Raw genomic sequence first — 25,195 nt, 5'->3', positions numbered from 1 at the left:
ATGAAACCAACAAAAAAAAGGGTCAATAAACAGTCTTTTGTCATTTATTTATTTATTTATTTATTTATTTTTGAGACAGGGTCTCTGTCACTCAGACTGGAATGCAGTGGCATCATCATAGCTCACTGTGGTCTCAAACTTCTGGGCTTAAGTGATCCCCCCACCCTGGCCTCCCAAAGTGCTAGGACTACAGGTGTGCACCACCAAAATCAGCTGTTTTTTATTTAGAGCCAAGGTCTCACCATGTTGCCCAAGATGGTCTTGAACTCCTGGGCTCAAGTGATACTCCTGCCTTGGCCTCCCAAAGTAATGGGATTACAGGTATGAGCCACCACACCTCCAGCCTATAAACAATCTTGATCTTCCTGGTGTCTGGCTATGAAAATGTGGAAGAGTCGTCAGTGTCTCCATTCTCTCTCCTCTCTGATCTACACCTTAATTTTCCTAAGAAACTTAGTGAGGCTGGGCGTGGTGGCCCACATCTGTAATCCCAGCACTTTGGGAGGCTGAGGCAAGCAGATCACAAGGTCAGGAGTTCAAGATTAGCTTGGCCAACATGGCAAAACCTCGTCTCTACTAAAAATATAAAAATTAGCCAGGCATGGTGGCGGGTGCCTATAATCCCAGCTACTCAGGAGGCTGAGGCAGGAGAATTGCTCGAACCTATGATGGCGAGGTTGCAGTGAGCTGAGATCGTGCCACTGCACTCCAGCCTGAGCGACAAGAGCAAGACTCAGTCTCAAAAAAAAAGAAAAAGAAAAAGAAACTTTGTGCATACCAATATCTGGTAAATAATAAGACTATCACTAAAGGTTAACCGTATGATCCAAATTTCATTCCCTCCACAAATCCCCTCTCCCAGCCAAATTTATCTTCTTATGGCTTCCTGAGAACACTATACACATTCCCACCTTCTTGCCTTTATATATGTTTTCTTTCCATAATACATCCTGCCTTCCCTAGTGCTTAAACTCTCTAGAGAAGAATAGTATCTTAGGACTTTTATAGCTAATACTTAGTAATCCAGGCAAAGTTAACTTAGTATCCCTTCTCTAATGCTGTCATAACATGATAAATACAAACACATGCGATTTATGAAGTCATGTGCTAATTATCTACTTATTTTTCTATCCCTCTAGATATGCTGAGACAACTTTAAGGGTGGGGTTGACACCTCATTCAAATTTGTTTCCCAAATACCTGGCAAATAATACAGACTGGAGAAGGCATGAGTGTAACAAGTAGCTTCTTTGCTTGTTTATTCATTCATTTTTTGAGAGAGGGTCTTGCTCTGTCACCTAGGCTGGAATGCAGTGGTCCCATTATAGCACACTGTAGCCTTGAACTCCTGGGCTCAAGCAATCCTCCTGCCTCAGTCTACCGAGTAGCTGGGACTATAGGCACACCCCACCACACTCAGCTAATTTTACTTTTTATTTTTTGTAGAGACAAGAGTCTCACTATGTTGCCCAGGCTGGTCTCAAACTCCTGGGCTCAAGTGATCCTCCCATCTTGGCCTCCCAAAGTGCTGGGATTATAGGTGTGAGCCACCACAGCCTGCCTAACAAGTAGTTTAAACAGAGACATTACTTTGGTTGTTACAAATAAACTAATGCCTTAAACAACACTTTTCAGGATTATAACTTTATCCTCTAATGTGGACTGCTCAACAGATTAAAACAATTCTTAACAACACATTTTTTTGTCTAGTTAGAAACAAAAATGCTTGCTTCTATATAAACATATAGAAATAAAAGATTAACAAATTCTGATCAAAAGATCAAGTTACTATTATTTGATTTAAAAACAAAAAACAAAAATCATTACATAAAAGAAACCCAAAGAGTAATCTAGTAGGTAATTTTTTTTTTTCCTTGAGACAGCATCTCACTTTGTCACCCAAGCTAGAGTGCAGTGGCATGATCTTGGCTCACTGCAGCCTCCAAGGCCTCCTGGGTTCAAGTGATTCTCTTGCCTCAGCCTCCCGAGTAGCTGGGAATACAGGCATGTGCCACCATATCCGGCTGATTTTTGTATTTTTAGTAGAGATGGGGTTTCACCATGTTGACCAGGCTGGTCTTGAACTCAGGTGATCCGCCCTCCTCAGCCTCCCAAAGTACTGGGATTACAGGCGTGAGCCACTGCAACCAGCTGATAATTTTTTTTTTAAAAGCTTAATATCAAGTGTTTTCAGAAAAATATTTAAAACAAATTTTAGGCCGGATGTGGTGGCTCACACCTGTAATCCCAGCACTTTGGGAAGCTGAGGTGGGTAGATCACACTTGAGGCCAGGAGTTTGAGACCAGCCTGCCCAACATGGCGAAATCCCAGCTCAACTGGTGTGGTGGTGCATGCCTGTAGTCCGAGCTACTGGGGAGGTTGTGGCAGGAGAATCGCTTGAACCTGGGAGGTGAGGTTGCAGTGATCAGATATCATGTCACTGCACTCCAGCCTGGGCAACAGAGCAAGTTTCTGTCTCAAAAAATAAATAAAATAAATACAACAAAACAAATTTTAGAACTTGAGGCTTATCAGTCAGTTTTACATAGTTCACTGCAGGCTTATCAGTCAGTTTTACATAGTTCACTGCAGTAGTTTCAGGTTGCTGGATATTTACATACTGCTCATTAAGTCAAAAGGTACTACTTTTCACACACATTATTACAGCATTGATAATCTTCCATTTCAACGGATGATTACAATGTCGAACAAGGTCAAAAAGATACAGACTATTAATATTAGATGCATTTGAGTTCAAAGCTTTAGTAAATAATCTCCGACTTAAATTTTTATTTTCTCCCAAAGACATTTAATGGACCCCTATGAAGTATTAGGGAGGTATCAGAAACTGAAGGATTGATAACAAAATTGAAACTTAAGAACTATACATAGTTGAAGAACTGATTGCTGAAGGACTGGTAACAATCGAAGTTTCCAAAATGATTTTGTCCTTTAGAAACAGTTACGTTTCTCTTGAGGGAGTTTTTATCCTAACAGGTCTTTCTTTAGAGGTAATAGATCCTTTTTAGTTCTAAGTCCCTTCCTCCGACACCAAGTGCAATCTACTCCAAACTAGGCAGGCAGTGTTTCCTGATTATATTGAGTCCCCTGGCCTAAATGGGAAAGGCCACACCTGAACACTTTCCTTGCTTCTAACTATCCAAAGTCCTAACAATGTAGCCATCTTTAACACAACACAGAGCTAAAACCTCCAAGTCAGCCACCACTAATAACCCCAGAGGAAAAGAGAACATCTCCTAAAGGTCTCTCTCCTCTCCCCATCTAAGTCAACTTGCCAAAAAAAGTTTTGCCTCCAGTACACTTTTAAAAGGAGACATAATCATACCCATTCAGTAACTTAACACACATATAAATGTTAGAAGGTAGGTAGGTTTATGGTATTTTAAATAACTCCAGACACAATATATATCAAATTCCTCATTTAAAGTAGTTCTGAACAAGCAGTAAAATTAACATTAGTTCACACTAGAGGAAACAGTGATTCCTTAGAGAGAAAAGGTACACTTCATGTAATTAATTTCATTAAGACACTTAAAAGCAGACCAAAGTCTAACAAAACTTTTTCTATCAGAAGATAAAAATAATAGTCCTACAGTTGCTTCATAATTCAATATTTTGTTTTGGGGAAAAAAAGCAGAGACTTCTCTTAGCTATGATCATAAAAAAGCAATATAAGTAGTTGATTCTAGTTATTCGTTTTTCTGAAGTTATTATTCCACCTTACCTTGATTTGGAATTCCATAAAACTCTTCTCTGAACATAGTGTTTCCTGTCTGAAAACTAGGAGCCAAAACTACTAACTTTTAAGTTCTTCCACTTTACATAGAAATCAATAAACTAGTTTTAATATTGGACTGAATTTCAAAGTTCTATTCTCTGTTCCTATTTGGCTGAAAGGTATACATATATCAAGAAAGTTTCTATCGATTTTCAACTAGAAGTATCAGTTTTGCTGTCAGAGCTCTTTATTTTTGTACATAAAAGGAAGTGGGTTTTGATACTATCTCAGCGTTCTTCCTGTCTTACAATGCATTTGAAATGAAGTGATGTCAGATTGAGAGTAAAGGCCCTAAATAAGAAAAAGTAATAGGCACAATTAGCTTGCTTTACCTTTATTGATAACTAAGATTTAGAACTGCTTTGCTGCATGCTCACTGCTGGCTACATGTCTGTCACTTTAATTTGCACTGGACTATAAAAACATCCATAAATACATAATATATACCTACAAATTATACGGTATCTATACCACATGTATGACCCATGAATGACAGATGCATATTCTATGAGAGACTAAATCATTTTTCATTATCGGTAGCTTGGCATTCATTTCTTGAGAATATCAGAGCTGCTTAAACATGAATCACATGTGACATCATGCGCACCTCTCACCCCACCTTCCTTCTAGGCTTTATTATAGACTACCTGCAACCAGAAAAGAGCTTTACAGAGCATCTCATCTTATTGTAAACTGAGGACAAATAACCAATATTATGATAATTTCTAGAAAAAGAATAAATGAAAAGCAGCTCAAAAACAATTGGACCCAACATTCAATTTGATATTACCTTACTGTTCATGTCTTCTATTATTACGCAGAGTGTGGAGCAAGGTTATGCTATTCATATCTACCTATTCGGCTACTGACAACAGGGTTCTATGGTTATTTCTCGGATCTTCCTACATCTTAATACATTCACCTCAAACTCTGAGAGATAGTCATTAATAACCGTTAGTTCTGAGCAAAAGAAACACAGATACAACAGCCACTATTCAAAGAGCAGCATATGTGGCTCTTGAAAAGCAAGCGCCCCAAGTATATTCCCATTTCATAAGACTTTCTTTAATATTGACTTCCCTGTCCCAATCCCATCCAGAAAACATGAATCTTGCTAATTGCTTCCCTTACCTGATGACCTGGCTCGGTTCCTAATCTTAGATCTACAATTCCAAACTTAAAAGGAAAAGCTTACAATGGGGAGTATCAACACTTGTGAAAAGAAGAAAAAAAATTAAAAAAAAATAAAATAAAATGAGGGGAATCAGGGGATAGACAGAGACAGCCCTTTCTACTTTCGGCTACACCTTTTCAAAAATAGGTGCTTAGTGGACCCCAAGGAAAGGAGGGCCCTAGGCTACACCTCCTTTCACTACTGACAGGGATTACTTTAAAACCACACATCAACAATACTAGTCAGAAGCACCCTCTTTGTCTTGCTTTCATTCCATTTATTCCTAACGATTGAGGTCTGGGTAGCTCTCTAAGTGGTTACCAACTTAAAGGTAAGATTCTCTGATTACAAAGTTCTCTAAAATTATGAATGTAGTAGCTATAGCAGAGAGAACAGATGAGGACATCAATTATCTCAATTCTCTCCAGAAGTAGCAGAAACATTACCAGAGGGATGGCAGTGAATCAGAACTATTTTTCTCATATAGGCATAGTAACCATTCTGAAGGGACTTAAATGAATGAGTCTAGCATTCCAACATAACCTGAGCTTCTAGCTCCAAAGACAACTCACCTATCATCACTCAAATCTAAGAGGATATTCAAGTTAGAAAAAAATCTCGAATGTCTGTTTTGCTCTGGAACATAACTATAATATATAAATATATAATATATAAATATAACATATAAATATTGGGATAAAAAAGGTTTGCCCTCTTTGAATAGACTCTGACAAAAAGCTAAGAATAATTAGCAGTATTAGGTAATAGTTCATATCCTTAACTGGAAAATCCATTCCAGGGAAGCTGCAGCAACAGACATTATTCCTTAAAGAAAGATTTTTGGGTGAGCTACGAAGTAGACACCAAATGGAGTGAGAGCAAAGACCAGCAGACTAAATTCAGTGTTTGTTAGTAGAAATGAAAAGCATTCTTTTCCTAAGGAGGGTTGTTAGAGCATTAAGTGCTCAAAGTTTAGGCAAGTAAAATAAAAGCATCCTAAAAAGGCTATGAATGACTTAAGACCTTAAGAACAAATCCAGGTAAAACCTAGAATGTTGTCTGGTGTGGTAGCCACTATCCTCATGTGGCTATTTAAAGTTAAAATAAAATCAAAATTAAATTCCTAACAAGAATTCCACATGTAAACAAGAAAGGAAATCCAGATACAGGTCTCATACCCTACACAAAAAATTAACTCAAAATGGATCCCAGTCCTAAATAAAAATGAAAATTTCTAAAACTCCTAGAACATAACATAACAGAAGAAAATCGAGGGGTTTTATGACTTTCAGATACAAGACCAAAGACACAGCTCACAAAAGAAAAAAATTGATACACTAGACTTCATTAAAAATTTCTGATCTGTGAAAGAAAATGCCAAGAAAATAAAAAGACAAGACAGGCCAGGGGCGGTGGACTGGCCGGGCGTGGTGGCTCCCACCTGTAATCCCAGCACTTTGGGAGGCCAAGGTGGGTGGATCAAGAGGTCAGGGGTTCAAGACCAGCCTAGCCAAAATGGTGAAACCCCGTCTCTACTAAAAATACAAAAATGAGCTGGACGGGGTGGCAGACGCCTGTAATCCCAGCTACTCGGGAGGCTGAGGCAGGAGAATCCTTTGAACCTGGGAGGCGGAGGTTGCAGTGAGCCGAGATCGCGCCACTGCACTCCAGCCTGGGCGACAGTGTCAGACTATGTCTCAAAAAAAAAAAAAAAAAAAAGATAAGACACAGAAAATATTTGCAAAAGACATATGATAAAGGATTGTTACTCAAAATATACAAAGAACTCTTAAAGCTCAACAATAAGAAAACACACAACCTGATTTTAAAATAAGCCAAAGCCCTGGTGAGACATCTCATCGAGGAAGATATGTAGATGGCAAACAAGCAAATGAAAAGGTGCTCCACAACATATGCCATCAGGGAAATGCAAATTTAAACAATGAGATACTATTACACACCTATCAGAAAGGCCAAAATCCACAACAATAACCACAGTAAATGCTAATGAGGACATGAAGCGACAGGAACTCTCATCCACTGCTGGTGCAAATGCAAAATGGTACAGTCACTTTGGTAGATGGTTTGGAAGTTTCTATAAAACTAAACATATTCTTAAACATATGATCCAGCAACCCCACTCTTTGGTATTTACCCAAAGGTGCTAAAAACTTACGCACATACAAAATCTGCACATAGATGTTTAAAGCAGTTTTATTCATAATTGCCAAAACTTGGAAGCAATCAAGATATCCTTCAGTAGATGAATGGATAAACAAATTGTGGCACATCCAGACAATGGAAAGAAATGACCTATTGTAAATGAATACCAGAACAGAAAACCAAATATCGCATGTTCTCACTTACAAGTGGGAGCTAAATGATGAGAATACATGACACACAGAAGGGAACAACACACACTGGGGCCTTTCAGAGGATGGTGTGGAAGAGGAGGGAGAGGAGGAAGAGAATCAGGAAAAATAACTAGTGGGTACTAGGCTTAATTCTTGGGTGATGAAATAGTCTGCATAACAAACACCCATGGCACAAGTTTACCTAGGTTACAGATCTGCACTTGTACACCCCTGAATTTAAAAGTTCAAACAAAAGAGAAATAAATGACTTATCAAGCCATGAAGACAAAGGAACCTTAAATGCATATTACCAAAGGAAAGCCAACCTGAAAAGGTTCCAACTAGACGACATTTTGGGAAAGGTGAAACTATGGAAACAGTAAAAAGTCACTGGTTATCAGGCTAGGCACAGTAGCTCAAGCCTGTAATCCCAGCATTTTGAGAAGCTGAGGTGGGTAGATCACCTGAGGTCAGGAGTACGAGACCAGCCTGACCAACATGGTGAAACCCCATCTCTACTAAAAATACAAAATTAGCTGGGCATGGTGGCAGGCTCCTGTAATCCCAGCTACTCGGGAGGCTGAGACAGGATAATTGCTTGAACCCAGGAGGCAGGGGCTGCAATGAGTTGAGATTGCGCCATTGTACTCCAGCCAGGGCCACAAAAGTGGAATTCTGTCTCAAAAAAAAAGTCAGTGGTTGTCAGGGCTTAGGAGGCAGGAAGGGATGAAGAGCTAGAGTACAGATTTTAGGGCAATGAAACTATTCTGTTTGATACTATAATGGTGAATACACATCATTTTACATTTGTTCAAAGCCACAGGACGTACTCTCCCAAGAGTAAATTCTAATGTAACTATGGACTCTGGGTGATGATATGCCAATGTAGGTTAATCAACTGTAAAAAATATAGCACTCTGGTGGAGAATGTGGCTAGTGGGGAAGGCTGTGCATGTGGCGGGGAAGGGGTACATGGGAAATCTCTGTACCTTCCTCTCAATTTTGTTGTGAACCTGAAACAGCTCTAAAAAATAAAGCATTTTTATTAAACTCCTTGGTCATAATAACCATATTTCAAGTGTTCAATAGGCCCATGTAGCTAGTGGCTACTGTGTTGTGCTGGACAGTAAAGATATAAACATCTCCATCATTGCAGAAAACTCTCCTTGACAGGACTGTTATAGAGGGTAAGGGAAAGTGACGGACTGACCTGGGGTCTGGGAAAAGAGGAACTACTAACAAGGGCATTTGTCCTACAGCATTTAGTACTTTATTGAAGGATCAGGTGGATTTACCTTTCCTTTTCCACCTGCTTTTTTTTCCCTCCTTGTTGCTGCCACCATCACTGCTGCTGCTGCTGTTCTCAGAACTCTGGGAATCTGACTGACCATCACTGCTTTCTTCTGAACCTTCTGATAGCTCTTTGACCCCATCCGGCACATCTTTCTGAAAATGTAGGCATCCAATTAGGATTAATCATTACCATTTCAGCAAACAGAAATTAAACTTCTGATATGCAATGTTGCAACTTAATTGCATTAATTTTTGTTACTATAGGATTCAGTAGTAGAACCAACAATATTTTCTGAATTCCTATCATCTCTTTGAGGCAAATAAGCTAATGTTTCCAACTACATCCAAAGATAAAAATCATATAAAACATTCATATGCAGGCACAACACAGGCTTAAATTAGACAAAAATTGGGTAGATATGAGTCCAGGTAAATGATTAAATACGCTAGATTTTAAAAACTACATAATTTTATTGGCTGGGCGTGGTGGCTTACGCCTGTAATGCTAACATTTTGGGTGGCTAAGGCAGGAACAATGTTTGAGACCAGGAGTTCAAGACCAGCCTGGGCAGCATGGTGAAACCCCATCTCTACAAAAAAAAAAAAAAAAAAAAAAAAATTAGCTGGGCATAGTGGCACACTCCTGTAGTCCCAGCTACCTGGGAGGCCAAGGTGGGAGGACTAAGCCCAGGAGTTCGAGACCACCTGGGCAACATGGTGAAACCCCATCTCTACAAAAAAAAAAATACAAAAATTAGCCAGGTACAGTGGCATGCACCTGTCGTCCCAGCTACTTGGGAGGCTGAGTTGGGAGGATCACCTGAACCCAGGGAGTTTGAGGCTGCAGTGAGCTGTGATCCCACTACGGCACTCCAACATGGGTGACAGAGTGAGATCCTGTCTCAAAAAACTAAATAAAATAACTTCATTAAATATATGTATATCCATGTGTGTATGTAAGTACCATTATGTACTCTGAATTCAATTACAGAATAAGAGTCTAGACATAAGGGATAGTACATTATTTGAATCTAATTGGTTCCTGAATATTGGTTAGTAAGTAGCAAGAATTAAATAAAAAAGAAATCTTTTTTTTTTTTTTAACGAAGGTCCTTCCTGACAGAAAAAAAGAAATCATTTAACAAATCATATGAAACTCTTTGGTTTCTGTACCTAGAAAGAATGCTAATCAGGGCCGGGCGCGGTGGCTCAAGCCTGTAATCCCAGCACTTTGGGAGGCCGAGACGGGCGGATCACGAGGTCAGGAGATCGAGACCATCCTGGCTAACACGGTGAAACCCCGTCTCTACTAAAATATACAAAAAATTAGCCGGGCGAGATGGCGGGCGCCTGTAGTCCCAGCTACTCGGGAGGCTGAGGCGAGAGAATGGCGTAAACCCGGGAGGCGGAGCTTGCAGTGAGCTGAGATCCGGCCACGGCACTCCAGCCTGGGCGACAGAGCGAGACTCCGTCTCAAAAAAAAAAAAAAAAAAAAAAAAAAAAAAGAATGCTAATCAGAAAGGATAACTATGTCAGCTTAGTATGTGAGAGATATAACAAGATAGTTCCAAGACCAAAGACTAGAAAACAAGATTTCCTGGCTTTACCCTCTCCTAATTGTACAGCCTCGGTTAAAATCTTAACCTTTCATGCTTCAGTTTCCCCATCTACAAGGTGGGGATAATAGTACCTACCTTAAAAGTTCATTCTTCCATTAGCTCAAGTTAAATGAGCTAATAAATGTAAAATGCTTAGAATCGTGCCCAACATAAGAGGTCAAAAAATATTAGCTACTATGTGTTTACATAATATATAAAAATACACATGTATGGCTAAACACACTAGTGAGTGTTTGTGGTTTTTTGTTTTTTATTTTGGGAGATAGGGTCTCACTCTGTCACCCAGGCTGTAGTGCAGTAGTGTGATCACAGTTCACTGTAGCCTCGACCTCCCAGGCTCAAGCAATCTTCCCACCTCAGCCTCTGGAGGGGCTGGGACTACAGGTGTGTGCCACCATACCCGGCTAATTTTTTAAATTATTTATAAATCCAGGGTCCTACTATGTTCCCCAGGCTGGTCCTGGGCTTGAACTCCTGAGCTTAAGCAATCCTCTTGCCTTAGCCTCCCAAAGTGCTGGGATTATGGGCATGCGCCACTGCACCTAGCCTGTGAATGTTATTTCTAAGCTATAAAACTATCAGCGGTTCTTTTTTCCTCCAATAATTTATTTTCCCACATTGTTTTAATAATCATATAAAAAATAATTCTGACAGACAAAAAATGTGACCCTCCTACACAAAACTGACACCCATATGACATTATAGCCAAGACTATAAATTTTGATCTAGTTAAGTCAGCTATTTTTTATTTATGTTCTAGTGCCATTTCTCTCTGAGCTGTCTCTTATGTCATACACACTTTCTTAAAATACACACCCCATATTTTTCTATTCTTTCCTTCAAAATGCAGGACAGCTTTTACAGAGTTAGTTGTCAGCCAGACATCTTGACTTGTAGGTTCAACAAGTATCTGAAATATAAATATAATTATCTTCTTTTCTTTTTTTTTTTTTTTTTTTTTTGAGACGGAGTCTCGCTCTGTCGCCCAGGCTAGAGTGCAGTGGCGGATCTCAGCTCACCGCAAGCTCCGCCTCCCGGGTTTACACCATTCTCCTGCCTCAGCCTCCCGAGTAGCTGGGACTATAGGCGCCCGCCACCTCGCCCGGCTAGTTTTTTGTATTTTTAGTAGAGACGGGGTTTCACCATGTTAGCCAGGATGGTCTCGATCTCCTGACCTCATGATCCGCCCGTCTCGGCCTCCCAAAGTGCTGGGATTACAGGCTTGAGCCACCGCGCCCGGCCAATTATCTTCTTTTCTTAAAATTTGTGATCCGTACAGGATCAATTGCTCATGCCCCAAATTCTAGAATCATTTCAGCCCCTTTTACCCACTCCAAATGCTACGTATTTTATTTATTCCTCTAATGTCCCTTGTCTCCATCTCTTTTACTAGTCTCTTAATTCAGGCCCTGAGTATTTCTTCCAAACAACCATAACCACCTTTCTGACAAATTTTCCTGCTTCACTCTTAAATCTATCCTACTAGTTATCCTCTTAAACTTGGATTTGATTATGCTTTTCTCCTGAAAAACCTGTGACATCTACCACCCCACAACCCATAAACAAACTACTCAGTCAGGTTTTCAAAGGCCTCCAGTGTTTGATCTCTACATAACGTTTACCACACTGGAATCTTTACCACTTAAGCCCACGCAAAGATTATGGTCTAATCACTCCAATTTACTCTACTTTCAAGTCCACTCTAAATCTTTCCAACTGTGCCCTTGCTTAAGCTATTCCCATGTCCTGGAAGGCCCTTCTTATTACTTATCTGACAAAGTCCAGCTCAAATCTGAAAAGTTAACAACAACAAAAAACTTCCACATTCCTTTATTCAAAATTAATTCTTATTTCTCTATATTATCACATTATTTTTAAAAACACAGAACATTTTGAGAGTATGCAATTATTTTAGGAACTATAATGTGAACTTCAAGAGATCAGGGGCCACAGCTTAACCCTCTTTACAGCCTCTATAGTGTCCAGCATAGAGGTAATATTGTGATATAGTCTGAAATATATATTTGGTTCCTGACTACAGTTCCTGGCCTATATATTTGGTTCCTGACTACAGTTCCTGGCCTAGAGCTCTTTTTAGCTGTTATAATTTCCTAAGCAATAGTGCTACTAGTAGAATCTTCTGCTCTTATATTTGGTCTTGACCCCAGCTTCTGACACAGCGCTCCTAAGACCTCTGCAATTTCCTGAGTAAAAGGAGCATCTGACACAGCTCCTATGTCCCTTGGTATTTCCTGGGTGATAGAAGCATCTTTTCTTCCTCTTGCTGAGCTACTGCATAGTCTCAGGATGGGGGTTGGTTTCCAGGGGAACCAACTATGTGACTAGAGGGTTGGAACTTTCACTCACTCCCCAATCTCACGGAGGGAGGAGGCTGAAGGTGGAGCTGATCACCAATGGCCAATAATTTAATCAGTCATGTGTACTGAAGCTTTCACAAAAACCCAAAGGATTGGGTTCTGAGAGCTTTGAGACTTAGCTGATCATGGCCGGGTACGGTGACTCATGCCTACAATCCCAGCACTTTGAGAGGCCAAGACAGGCAGATCACCTGAGGTCAGGAGTTCGAGATCAGCCTGGCCAACATGGCAAAACCCTGTCTCTACTAAAAATAAAAAAAATTAGCTAGGTGAGGTAGCAGGCACCTATAATCTCAGCTACTCTGGAGGCTGAGGCAGGAGAATTGCTTGAACCCAGGAGACAGAGTTTGCAGTGGGCTGAGACTGCGCCACTGCAATCCAGCCTGGGCAACAGAGTGAGACTCCATCTCAAAATGAATGAATAAATGAATGAATGATTTAGCTGATCACATGGAGGTTCCTGGAGGGTAGCAAGCCCGGGGAGGGCACACAAGCTCTGTGTACCTTCCTACAAACCTCACACTAAGTATCTTATCCATCTGGCCATTTATCTGTATCTTTTGTCATATCCTTATAATAAATGGGTAAATGTAAGTAAAGCACTTTCCTGGGTTCAGTGGGTAATTCTAGCAAACTAATCAAACCCAAGGAGAGAACCCCAATTATATAACCAGACAGTCAGAAGTACAGGTCACAACCTGGGACTTGCAACAGTTGGCATTTGAAGGGGATGGGAGGGTACCGAGCCCTCAACCTGTGGAGTCTGACACTGTCTCCAGACAGATAGATAGATAGCATCAGAAAGGAGTTGAATTAGAGCAGTAGTCCCTAACCTTTCTGCATCAGGGACTGGTATTGTGGAAGACAATTTTTTTTCACAGAAGGGTTAGGGAGTGGGGGTGAGGGATGGTTTCAGATGAAACTGTTCCACCTCAGATCATCAGGCATTAGATTCTCATATAGAGTGCACAACCTAGATCCCTCACACGCACAGTTCACAATAGGGTTTGCACTCCTATGAGAATCTAATGCTGCCACTGATCTGACAGGAGACAGAACTCAGGCAGTCATGCTTGCTTGCCCACCAATCACCTCCAGCTGTGCAGCCGGGTTTCTAATGGGCCACAGACTGGAACTCTAATTGTTAAAGGACATTCAGCTGATGTCTGCTGGAGACTTGCTTGGTATGTGAGGAGAAACATCCACACATCTGGTGTTAGAAGTATTGTACTTAATGGTGTATGAGAATAGGGAAAACACTTTAGTATTTTTTTTCCCCAATCTCTACAATAGAATAGGCATTTAATAAATTTTTTAAACAGTATAGAAGGTCTAGAACAGCTAAAACCAAAAAGAAATACAGAAAGGTCCATATGAGAACAAAGCCCTGTAACCCTACGAAGTTCAACAGAGTATATAAAAAGGAAGCAGGTAGGTAGGTAGGTAAATAAGTTAGATCTTTCTAATGTTAGGCTCCACACAACTACTGGACATAGTGATGACTACAGCTCAAAGCTAAAAAAGTAACACACATATACATGGACACAGTCACTGTATACCAAACATTCATTCCCCTTTAGCTGATAAATTTCCTTTGGGGGAAAACTCACTCTCCTCAATTCACCCGGCTTGAGCAAGCTTAATCTCAACCACATCTACAACTGGCCAATCACAAGACTACATACTTTTGACAAGCATGATAATTCAGCTATACTCATGTGAGCGAAGCCAAACCAATTAAGCCAAATCAGAATAAAGTCAGAGGCTCCTGCTTTAGTTCTTATCTCTTTTCAGATTTACAGCTTGCAGAGTGCAGGTTGGGGGTGAAGTTATATATGATGAGGAGAGACTGACTGAGAACGAAGCCAAAAGAAAGTGGAGACACCAAAGCCTGATGATGCCAACTGAGCTTCTGGATCCAGCCTGGGTTTCCTTAGAATTTTCAGTTACATAAACTAATAAATTGTCTTACTCAAACTCATTTGAGTTCATTTTACAGTTCGTAAGTGAAAAGTTATTGATAAGTAAAGGTCCTTTCTCAGTGCAGGAATTTGAAATTAGCAAGCCTGAAGGCCGGGCACAGTGGCTCACGGCTATAATCCCAGAACTTTGGGAGGCCGAGGCGGATGGATCACCTGAGGTCAGGAGTTTGAGACCAACCTGGCCAATATGATGAAACACAATCTCTACTAAAAATACAAAAATTAGCTGGGCACCTGTAATCCCAGCTTCTGGAGAGGCTGAGACAGGAGAATCACTTGAACCCAGGAGGCAGAGGTTGTAGTGAACTGAGACTGCGCCACTGCACTCCAGCCTGGGCAACAGAGTGAGACTGTCAAAAAAAAAAGAGAAAGAAATTAGCAAGCTTGTTATGCTAGAAAGAATATGGACTTGAGAATTCAGTCAGATCTGGGTTCCTATACTGGTTCTGATACAATATGGGCAACACTGGGCAAGAAAATCGAATATTCTGAACTTTGACTTTCCCCATTATAAAAAAAGGAATAATAACCACAACTGTGAATTGTGGTAAAGAATGAACTGAGAATGTAATGTGAAGCATCTAGGCAGAATGCTCCAAAGAAACAATTATTATACAAATGCTGTGGGGCTCTCCATTATAAAAAAGGAATATTTATCATCTTTACTAGAATTTCAGGTATATAATAATCTATAGAAAAATATACATGTATTATTTTCCTAATTGTAATCATATTTCTTTTTCCTGTATTTTTGTACTTATCCAACAAAACAAACAGCAATAAAAAATTATGAAATGGTATTCACCCCAACTGTGAATTGTGGTAGAGAATGAACTGAGAATGTAATGTGAAGCATCTAGGAAGAATGCTCCAAAGAAACAATTATTATACAAATGTTGGGGGGCCCCTTAAAAGGTCACTGGAAGTCATTTATTTATTTATTTATTTATTTAATTTTATCTAATTTTATTTTTTGAGACAAAGTCTCACTCTATTGCCCAGGCTGGAGTGCAGTGGCGTGATCTTGGCTCACTGCAACCTCCGCCTCCTGGGTTCAAGCAATTCTCTTGCCTCAGCCTCCCGAGTAGCTGGGACTACAGGCACATGCCGCTACGCCCTGGCTAATTTTTTATATTTTAGTAGAGATGGGGTTCACTGTATTGCCAAGGCTGGTCGCAAACTCCTGAGCTCAGGCAATCTGCCCACCTCGGCCTCCCAAAGTGTTGGGATTACAGGCATAAGCCACCACGCCTGGCCGGAAGTCATTTTAATTTCATTCTTTCAAGATAAGATTATCATCAATAAAAAAAATAAAGTTACTTCTCTGATCTACCTATAGTTATAGTTTTAAAAAAATGTACTGGGTGCAGGTTTCAAAATATTACCTCTTTCTGAAAATAGGCTCTTCAATAACAGAATTCTGTCCCTATGAGTCAAATATTTATATGTGGTCACTTCCTGTTTTTTCTTTTTAAATGACTCCCCAACAAAATATTTACCTTCAAAGTATATACTCCCATTCTACCTGGAACCTTATAGAAGATGCCCTCTTCACCTCTGGAGTTTGTGTGAAGCATTGCATTGAGGCATGCAAGAGGAGAAGTCCCACTGCAAAACAAAGAGGAAATGTGATGAGGGACGCAACTATTAACTTCTGTCTCTGAATATCCTATGTAACACTTACTCAAGATAAAATTAATTAGTCAATACTCCTTTGACTTAAACATGTCTTATAACCTATAAAAAGTCTACCAATATAGAAAGCGGCTGCCATGGAGAAAATGGATGTAAAAATCATTCCCATGTATCTATAAAATAGTAATTCCTTAATGCTGATCCAGTATCTAACATTTAAGTCAAGAAAAATACAGAAGTATTACAAACATATTTTGTAAACATTCTATTTAGCACAAGCTTTACAAATGTCCAGAGGTAAAATGAGAAAAAAGAACACACACAAACACACACAGATTCAAACAAACAGTATTAATTCCCTTGCATACTGCTGCACCAGACTGAATCTTAGTTGTGAAACTAACACATTGCCATTGTCTCTTGTATTCAAACCTATCATGAGATCACTTAAAAAGGTATTAAGTATGCTTCTGAATATTTATTTTATATGTAGCAACTTGGTTAAATGTTTATTAATTCTAATATATATGTATCATCTTTACTAGAATTTCAGGTATATAATAATCTATAGAAAAATATACATGTATTATTTTCTTAATTGTAATCATATTTCATTTTCCTGTCTTTTTGTACCTATCTAACAAAACAAACAGCAATAAAAAATTATTAAATGGGTATTCTTGATTTGTCCCTCTGCCTTTTTTTTTGAGACAGGGTCTCACTCTGTCACCCAGGATGGAGGACAGTGGCATGAACGTGGCTCACTGCAGCCTCAACCTCTTGGGCACAAGCATCCTCCCACCATGGCTTCCCAAAGTAAGTGGATTACAGGCGTGAGGCACCATGCCTGGCCTGTGCCTTTCTTAAGAGAACAGCACCAATATTTCACCACTGAGCCCAATGTTGGGTTTTTGTTTAAAATAATTAGTCACATATTAAGAAAGAGGAAAGAGAACTATAAATTAGATGCATGCTTTCTGACATACACCAAATGGAATCATATGCATTAAAGAGTTAGTATAGGCCAGGTGCAATGGCTCACGCCCGTAATCCCAACACTTTGGGAGGCTGAGGCGGGCGGACCACCCGAGGCCAGGAGTTCGAGACCAGCCTGGCCAACATGGCGAAACTCTGTCTCTACTAAAAATACAAAAATTAGCCAGGGGTGGTGGTGCATGTCTATAATCCTGACTACTTAGGAGGCTGAGGCAGGAGAATCACTTAAACCTGGGAGGTAGAGGTTGCAGTGAGGCAAGATCACAACACTGCACTCCAGCCTGGGTAACAGGAGACTTGGTCTCAAAAAAAAAAAAAAAAAAAGAGTCAGTATAAAATATCAAATTATAAATTGACTAGCATAAAATTAATTAAAATGTTTATCTCTGATAATTAACCTTTAGTTTTTATATAACAGGAATTACAAAAAGACCAAGAAGTTGGCCCGGACAGCCTGGAGGACAGAGTGAGACTCTATCTAAAAAAAAAAAAAACCAAAACAGTTGGATAATATTTAAATAAGAGTTTTAGAATAAGAGCAGTATTAAAATATAGAACACAAAAGTACAGCAGTAGGAAAAATATTGTTAAAAATCAAGTATTAGCATAAGATTAAGAGCTGTAGTATTAGGTTGGTGCAAAACCACAATTAATTTTGCACCAACCAAATATTTTAAAATAGCGCTATAATACTAAAAGATAATGTTTCTACATCTAAGGAAAATAACAAAATCATTAGATAAAATATTATACTTCACGTAAGAAAAACATTAGGTAGCAAGCAAACACAGAGAAAGTTCATATGGAAGCAATGAAATGGAAACAGTGGTCTAGAGTCTCTGGAGATGTGGGGCATCCTTAAATGGTTTTTAAAAATTTCTCATAATACCTGAGGTTTAAGGCAGTTTACCCTCCATTTCCAGCTCTTTTCCCTCTCAGTTATCTGTTGATGCTACTCAATAACCAAAAATAAGCCTACTAGAAGAGGCTGTTGGATTCTTAGTCTATCTAAAGAGTTTGCTGGGGAGAGCTGGGACATGAGTCCACTGTCTTTTGGTACTGTGAAAGTGTCCAGGATCGAAAACTACAGAGAAGGTTTTCATCCCCCCAAAACACTGGTGAACAATAACAAAGGAAAGAAAAGCCTTTTGCAGAAGAAACTGTTGAGCATTTCCAAGCTGATTTCCATAGTCAACGTTTATCTAACTTGGATTTCCATGTTAAAAATATATATAATGTAATTCCAATCAGGATCCCAAAGTTTGTATCAAATAAATACATAAAAATTGCCAAGAAATTTCCAGGAAAAAAAAATGATGGGAGACTTACTTAAAATATATTAACATGTACTCTTAGCAACTATTATTGAAGCAGTATGTTTCTGAGAAAAAAATCACCAAATGAATACCCTCATAGACTGTTGGTGGAAGAAAACAGAAAATGCAAAAACAGATCATAATTTAAAAGGTACCATTTATGTTTAGTAGAAAAAACATGAGGTCATGCCATAGTCCCCTGTAGTTTGACTACCTGGTATCTGTTCCCTCTTCTTTGGAGATGGTACCTAAAAATTTCCTGTGAAACAAAACTTTTCTCACTTTCAAATCATGTGGTTGAGAGGGACTTAATCCCATGCCCATCCCAAGGGTAAATCCAAACTGGTTTAAATTAATCAGCTTTTACACACACACACACACACCCCACTCTCCACCCCAAAGAACAGATACATGACTTAGGGCCAAAAATCTACGGAGCTATTTACTTGGGTATGGGGGGGGGGGGACTTGTTCTCCAGGGAATCTTCAGAAAGGGATCCTTTTTCTTCCCTTGTGTGGTATTAGGAAGCAAGGCCTAAAACATTCACAGTCATTGCGTGAGCACAAAGGAAAAATCTGGAATTAGAATGGAACAACACACAAGACAGACTGAGGAGTGACACAGTACGAATCATAAGGAGAAATCCAACACCAAAAAGGGCAGAACTGAGAAAAGTCAGGAAGCAAATTTGTTTTTGTTTTTGAGACAGAGTCTCGTTCTATCCCCCAGGCTGGAGTGCAATGGTGCAGTCTCAGCTCACTGCAACCTTCGTTTCCGGGGTTCAAGAGATTCTCATGCTCAGCCTCCCGTGTAGCTGGGATTACAGGTGCCTGTCACCACACCCTGGTAATTTTTGTATTTTTAGTAGACATGGGGTTTCACCATGTTGGCCAGGCTGGTCTCAAACTCCTGACCTCAGGTGATCTGCCCACCTCAGCCTCCCACAGTGTTGGAATTAGAGGTGTGAGCCACTGCGCCTGGACAAAATTTTTAAAGTAGTATTACTTTTGCCTGTATCAAGCCTTTTTTGTTTTGTTTTTTGGAGGGACCAGTTCTTTATTTCAAAAAGACACTTGGGCCAATATCTGGTATCAAAAGAGTTGCACTATTGATTTGTCTTTCTCCCAATTGGCCCCAAAGAGACCACATCAAAGGAGTGTACATTTTAAGCCAAAAAGCTGCAGGATGTACCCCTAACAGACCTCATTGAAACCTTACCAAAAAATGGGAATTGGGTAGGGAAAGAAACTTTAAAAGATCAGCAAACTGCCAGCCCACACACTGCACAGGCTGTCACAGCCAGACAGGGTGGCCACGGTGCCACAAACCCAAAGAAGCAAAGCTTCAAAATAATAAAAAACTTTAAAAGTTTTGTACATAACCTATTCAAGTTTTCTCCGATACAAACCACATTGAGACAGAACTTTTAGCGAGAGCAGCTTCAAACCCAGAAAAGGATAATGAGATAATGAGATGAGTTTCATAAGGCTAAATCAGTGGCAAAACATAATCTTTCAAGAAGGGAGGATAGCAATTAAGTGGTCACCTCAACATAAGGGGCACATGATCCATTCTGCAGTCAGTTGAGAGTGGGTAGAGATGGGACAAAAATTTAGTTTCAGAGGTCTTACCAATTTAATTTTCACTTCTAATGGAAAAAAAAAAAATACAAATAACGTCCAAAGATATCTTAAAGCTGAAAACCTGAAAAGCACATTTTTGTTTTGTTTTTGTTGTTGTTTGGCTAACTCCTCCTGGAATCACCTTTCTGGTTTGGCTGGTACTTTTTACAGAGCAATGAGGTTTCCCATAGTGGATTCTTTCTCTGGGCTTGTTTGGTTCTCAGTAAGGCCTTTTCCTCTTCTCTATGGAAAGGGCAATATGCATCAAGCTGAAAAATCACTTTCCAAAAGTAAGAAAGGAATAAATTGCTGCTTTGGAGCTATGGAATTATTTGGAATGTTTTACAAATGGTTGCCACAAAACAACAAAAAAGGTATTACAAAATGTGTACATCACAACATGCTTTTAAAGGCATTATGCATTGTGCTCACATTCCCTTAAATGTTGTTCCCAAAGGTGTGCAGCCCCTAGTCCAGCTGGAATCTCTGAGAAGAGGCAGAGACAGTTTAGCGAAAAAGACACAGGGGAGGTGGGGGCAGCAAAAGGAGAAAGCAGCCTTCCAGTTAAAGATCAGCCCTCAGTTAAAGGTCAGCTTCAGGCAGGCTGGCCTCAGACGGAATCAGGGTCAGAGGGAGGAGCAGCAGCAGGGTGGGACTGGGGTGCTCTACATCTCATTCAGGTCAAGCAGAGTCTGGTCCAGCATCCTTTGTGTACAGAGTGCTCCTCTTTGTAAACATTTTCAGTTTATCTTCCAAGTCATCAGTTGTCTTTTAGAGCTTGGCTACCGATCTCTCAGCAAACTCAGCACAGGTCTCTGCCTCCTTGAGTTTATCATTAAGAATCTTGATCTCTTCCACATATTTGTCTTTTTCAGAGTACTCTTCTTCAGCAGCACTCAGACACTTCAGGTTCTGGTCCATCAGTCTGATCTGCTCATCCATCTCTCGGCAATGGGACTCTACCAGCTCAGCTGGTTCCTCTGTGCATTCCAAGTCTCCTTCAATGATCACCAATTTACGAGCCACCTCTTCATACTTCCTACCTGCCTATTCTGCAGTATGCTTGGCTTCTTTGAGTTGGATTTCCTCGAATTCCATCTTTTAAGGTTCAGTTTTCAATAACCTTCATATCTCTCTCACTCTCACCAGGAGCTTTTTTTGCTTCTTCCAGCTTTTGCAGGGCAGTGGCCACGCGCTCCTAAGCACAGTCCAGCTCCTCTTCAACCAGCTGGATCCTATGGTTCAAGGAGGCCACCTCAGCCTCAGCCTGTTCCCGGGCCCACCTTTTTCCCTCAACTCCTCGCTGGAGGCGCTTGGCTCTCTCCTCTGCATCATCTGCCTGCTGCTGCAGAACCTGGATCTTGTGCTTCACCACCTCAATAGTGGTGATCCCAGCCATGGTGCCTACCCAGCTACTGCTCACACTCTGGATCCTGCCTCCTCTGCTCAGCGTTGCAGCTGCTTCTCACCATTATATCAAGTCTTGCCTTGAGCCAGGACTACCTTTGGAATTTTGTTGAGATTTAAGTCACAAAAAGCTGAAAAAGTCCTAAATAAAACAGTTTAATAAAGTGCTAGAATATCTCATACATCTGGCGGGGGAGGAGTGCACACAGTATATACAACAAAAACATATTCCAAATGAATTAAAAGCCAAAGGCAAAATATAAAAGATTAAAAGAAAATAGTATAATCCTCTAGGCATGGTGGCTCATGCCTATAATCCAAGCACTTTGGGAGGCTGAGGCAGGTGGATCACTTGAGCCCAGGAATTCAAGACCAGCCTGAGCAATCCGTTTCTACAAAAAAAAAAAAAAAAAAATCAGCTGTGCATTGTGGCACACGCCTGTAGTACCAGCTACTTTGGAGGCTGAGGCGGGAAGATCACCTGAGCCCAGGAAGTTGAGGCTGCAGTGAGCCATGATCACACCACTGTACTCTAGCCTGGGCAACAGAGTGAGACCATGGCTTTAAAACACACACACACACACACACACACAAAACAGTATAACTTAGAAGACAGAGAAAGCTTTCCACCAAAGAGAAAAACCCAAAAACTACAAAACAAAGAAATATATTGACTGTACAAAAATGAAAATTTCTACACAGGAAAAAAATAAAAGCAACAAAACTATAGAACATATATGAAGCTAGAATAATTAACTGCAAAACATATGGCAGACAAAAGATTAATAGTCCTAAGAAGATATTCTTTTAGGAAAACAAACAGCTCATTAGAAAAAAAAGGAAAAAGGACGTGACAAAATGATTCATAAACCATAAATGTAAATTACCAATAAAATGTATAATAAGAAGCTCAAACTTAATAGTGGTTATAAAAAGGCAAATTAAATCAAGATGCCATTGGTCAGATGGAAAGAAATAAAATGATTCAAGCCATAGTTAACAGTTTTATACCAATTGTCAATTTCCTGGTTTGATATAATATGTATTTATATTTATTTTATATTTATTTATATATTTTTTGAGATGGAGTCTCACTCTGTCGCCAAGGTTGGAGTACAGTGGTGCGATCTTGGCTCACTGTAACCTCCGCCTCCCAGGTTCAAGCAATTCTCCTGCCTCAGCCTCCCGAGTAGCTGGGATTAGAGGCACACACCACCACATCCAGCTAATTTTTGTATTTTTAGTAGATGGGGTTTCACCATGTTGGATAGGCTAGTCTTGAACTCCTCCTGACTTCAGGTGATCCACCCACCTGAGCCTCCCAAAGTGCTAGGATTACAGGTGTCAGCCACAGTGCCCGGCCTGATATTGTACTATATTTACATAAGGTATTACCACTAAAGGAAACTGGGTGCAGTGTACATGGGATCCTATGTACTATTTTTGCAATTTTCTGTGAGTCTACAATTATCTCAAAAAAAAAAAAAAAAAAAAGGCTGGGCGCAGTGGCTCATGCCTGTAATAATAATAATAATCCCATAACTTTGGGAGGCCGAGGCAGGTGGATCACCTGAAGGTCAGGAGTTCAAGACCTGCCTGGCCAACATGGTGAAACCCCATTTCTACTAAAAATATAAAAAATTAGTTGGGTATGGTGGCAGGCGCCTGTAATCCCAGCTACTCGGGAGGCTGAGGCAGAAGAATTATTTGAAACTGGGAGGTGGAAGTTGCAGTGAGCCGAGACCGCACCATTGCACTCCAGCCTGGGCAACAAGAGTGAAAATTTGCAAACAACAACAACAATAACAAAAAATAGATTGATAAAATCCATTGCTGACAAGGTTGTGGGCACATAAGCACTCTTATAGACTGTTGGACAGAAAGGACAGAAAACTGCTGCCTTTTCTCACATTACTCAATTCTGCCTTAGGAAAGTAATATGGAAACATCCATTAAAACTAAAAATATGGCCGGGCGCGGTGGCTCAAGCCTGTAATCCCAGCACTTTGGGAGGCCGAGACGGGCGGATCACGAGGTCAGGAGATCGAGACCATCCTGGCTAACACGGTGAAACCCCGTCTCTACTAAAAATACAAAAACTAGCCGGGCGAAGTGGCGGGCGCCTGTAGTCCCAGCTACTCCAGAGGCTGAGGCAGGAGAACGGCGTAAACCCGGGAGGCGGAGCTTGCAGTGAGCTGAGATCCGGCCACTGCACTCCAGCCCCGGCGACAGAGTGAGACTCTGCCTCAAAAAAAAAAAAAAAAAAAAACTAAAAATATTTGGGACCACTGATACAACAATCCCACTTGAATCTGTCCTACGAAACCAAGGCCAAAAGACCTAGGGACAAATGTGCAAGGATTTACTCCATCACTGAAAGCATCAAAGCACTGAAAAATGACCTCAAACTCCATTAAGAGAACGTTGACCATGATAATAAAGTAACCAACAGGATAGAAATCAACAACAGTCATGTTGGCAGCTAAAGAAGTGCTAAGTTCCAGGAAGCATTTTGGTTAGTCCTCACAACAATCTATGAGGTGAGTAAAATTATTACACCATTTTTACAAATGAAGAAACTATAGGTTTTCAATAAACTGTTCAAGATATTATTAATAAATGGTGAAGCCAAGATTCCAGTAACAAGAAGGAAAAGAGAAACATAACTAGAAAGAGATTACTTTAAAAAGGAACATATAACCAAGAAAAAAAAACATTTTCAATAACCTACCTGGTAAATTAACGGTATTCAGTTCCAATATTAAGTACCTACTCTGTTTAGGGCAGTAAACTAGGATCAGTGGATCCATAGAGGGAAGCTTTCTTAGCTCAGAATCTAATAGAGAAGACAGGCAAGGGAGCAAACAGCCACACCACACTGTGACCAGTGCTATTAATATAAACACAGGTCCACAGTCCCTGATCTAAAACACTAAGACCAAATGTTTCAGACAAGAATTTTTGGGATTTTAAAAAGGTAACATGATATGCCATAAATGATATGACACTGCCATGGAGATTAGGGACAGCATCCCATAACCAAACACAATGAAACATATGAATACTCACTCACACTAAGTGGGATAAACAAAGATTATATACAGTCTCATGTCAGTTCAAGAGAACTGTTGTTGTCAAGTGAGTCTGGTGCTAAATGTATGAGGAAACTTAGTTTTTCAACCATTGTGGATACTGTAATTATGGATAAGAGACTGCAAAAGTGTGTACATAAAGTGCTTTAAGTCAGAGAGAAAAAAAAAATCAATCTAGTCTAGGCTTAGTACTTAGAACAATAACAACAACAAATAACAACAAAACAGTTATTAAAGTGAAACCTATAAAATGAAAGTAAATGTCACACACATCTGGTGAAAAGATGTGGTAAGAATAACTACAAACTGTCATAATATTTTCCTTGGCAAATCTGGATATAATTTTCTTTGAAGGAAACAAAGTTTTGGAAAACCTACAAGACATATAGGACACAGTACCATTTAAAACAAAATTTAGACATGATCTCAGGAAAACACAAAAAGTCAAAGAACCCTGGCAGTTTATTTTTACGAATAATAAAGCAATTAGAGAAGCAAAATAGGACACACTATCCATGATGGCTGG

The 25,195-nt window shown here is 39.9% G+C and overlaps 1 protein-coding gene and 1 pseudogene across 3 annotated transcripts in view; both read right to left on the bottom strand.

The window, feature by feature from the left end:
- Window positions 1–25,195, bottom strand: part of ASXL2 (ASXL transcriptional regulator 2) — a 162,133-nt gene that overhangs the window by 61,126 nt on the left and 75,812 nt on the right. For 2 of the 3 annotated variants that reach the window (XM_033176342.1, XM_033176343.1), the window contains 2 exons: window positions 16,100–16,208; window positions 8,624–8,774 (listed from right to left, as the gene is read on the bottom strand). In XM_033176342.1, the coding sequence (XP_033032233.1) occupies window positions 8,624–8,774; window positions 16,100–16,208 (260 nt within the window). Of the gene's footprint in view, window positions 1–3,746; window positions 4,332–8,623; window positions 8,775–16,099; window positions 16,209–25,195 lie in introns of those variants that run through there. The other variant, XM_033176344.1, reaches the window with a different exon arrangement.
- Window positions 20,004–21,949, bottom strand: LOC117062612 (annotated as a pseudogene).

The sequence above is a fragment of the Trachypithecus francoisi genome, unplaced genomic scaffold (genome assembly GCF_009764315.1).
Source record: "Trachypithecus francoisi isolate TF-2019V2 unplaced genomic scaffold, Tfra_2.0 Lachesis_group17, whole genome shotgun sequence".
Taxonomy (NCBI): domain Eukaryota; kingdom Metazoa; phylum Chordata; class Mammalia; order Primates; family Cercopithecidae; genus Trachypithecus; species Trachypithecus francoisi.
Note: the sequence above shows the minus strand (reverse complement) of the source record. Positions and strands in the feature narration are given on the sequence as shown.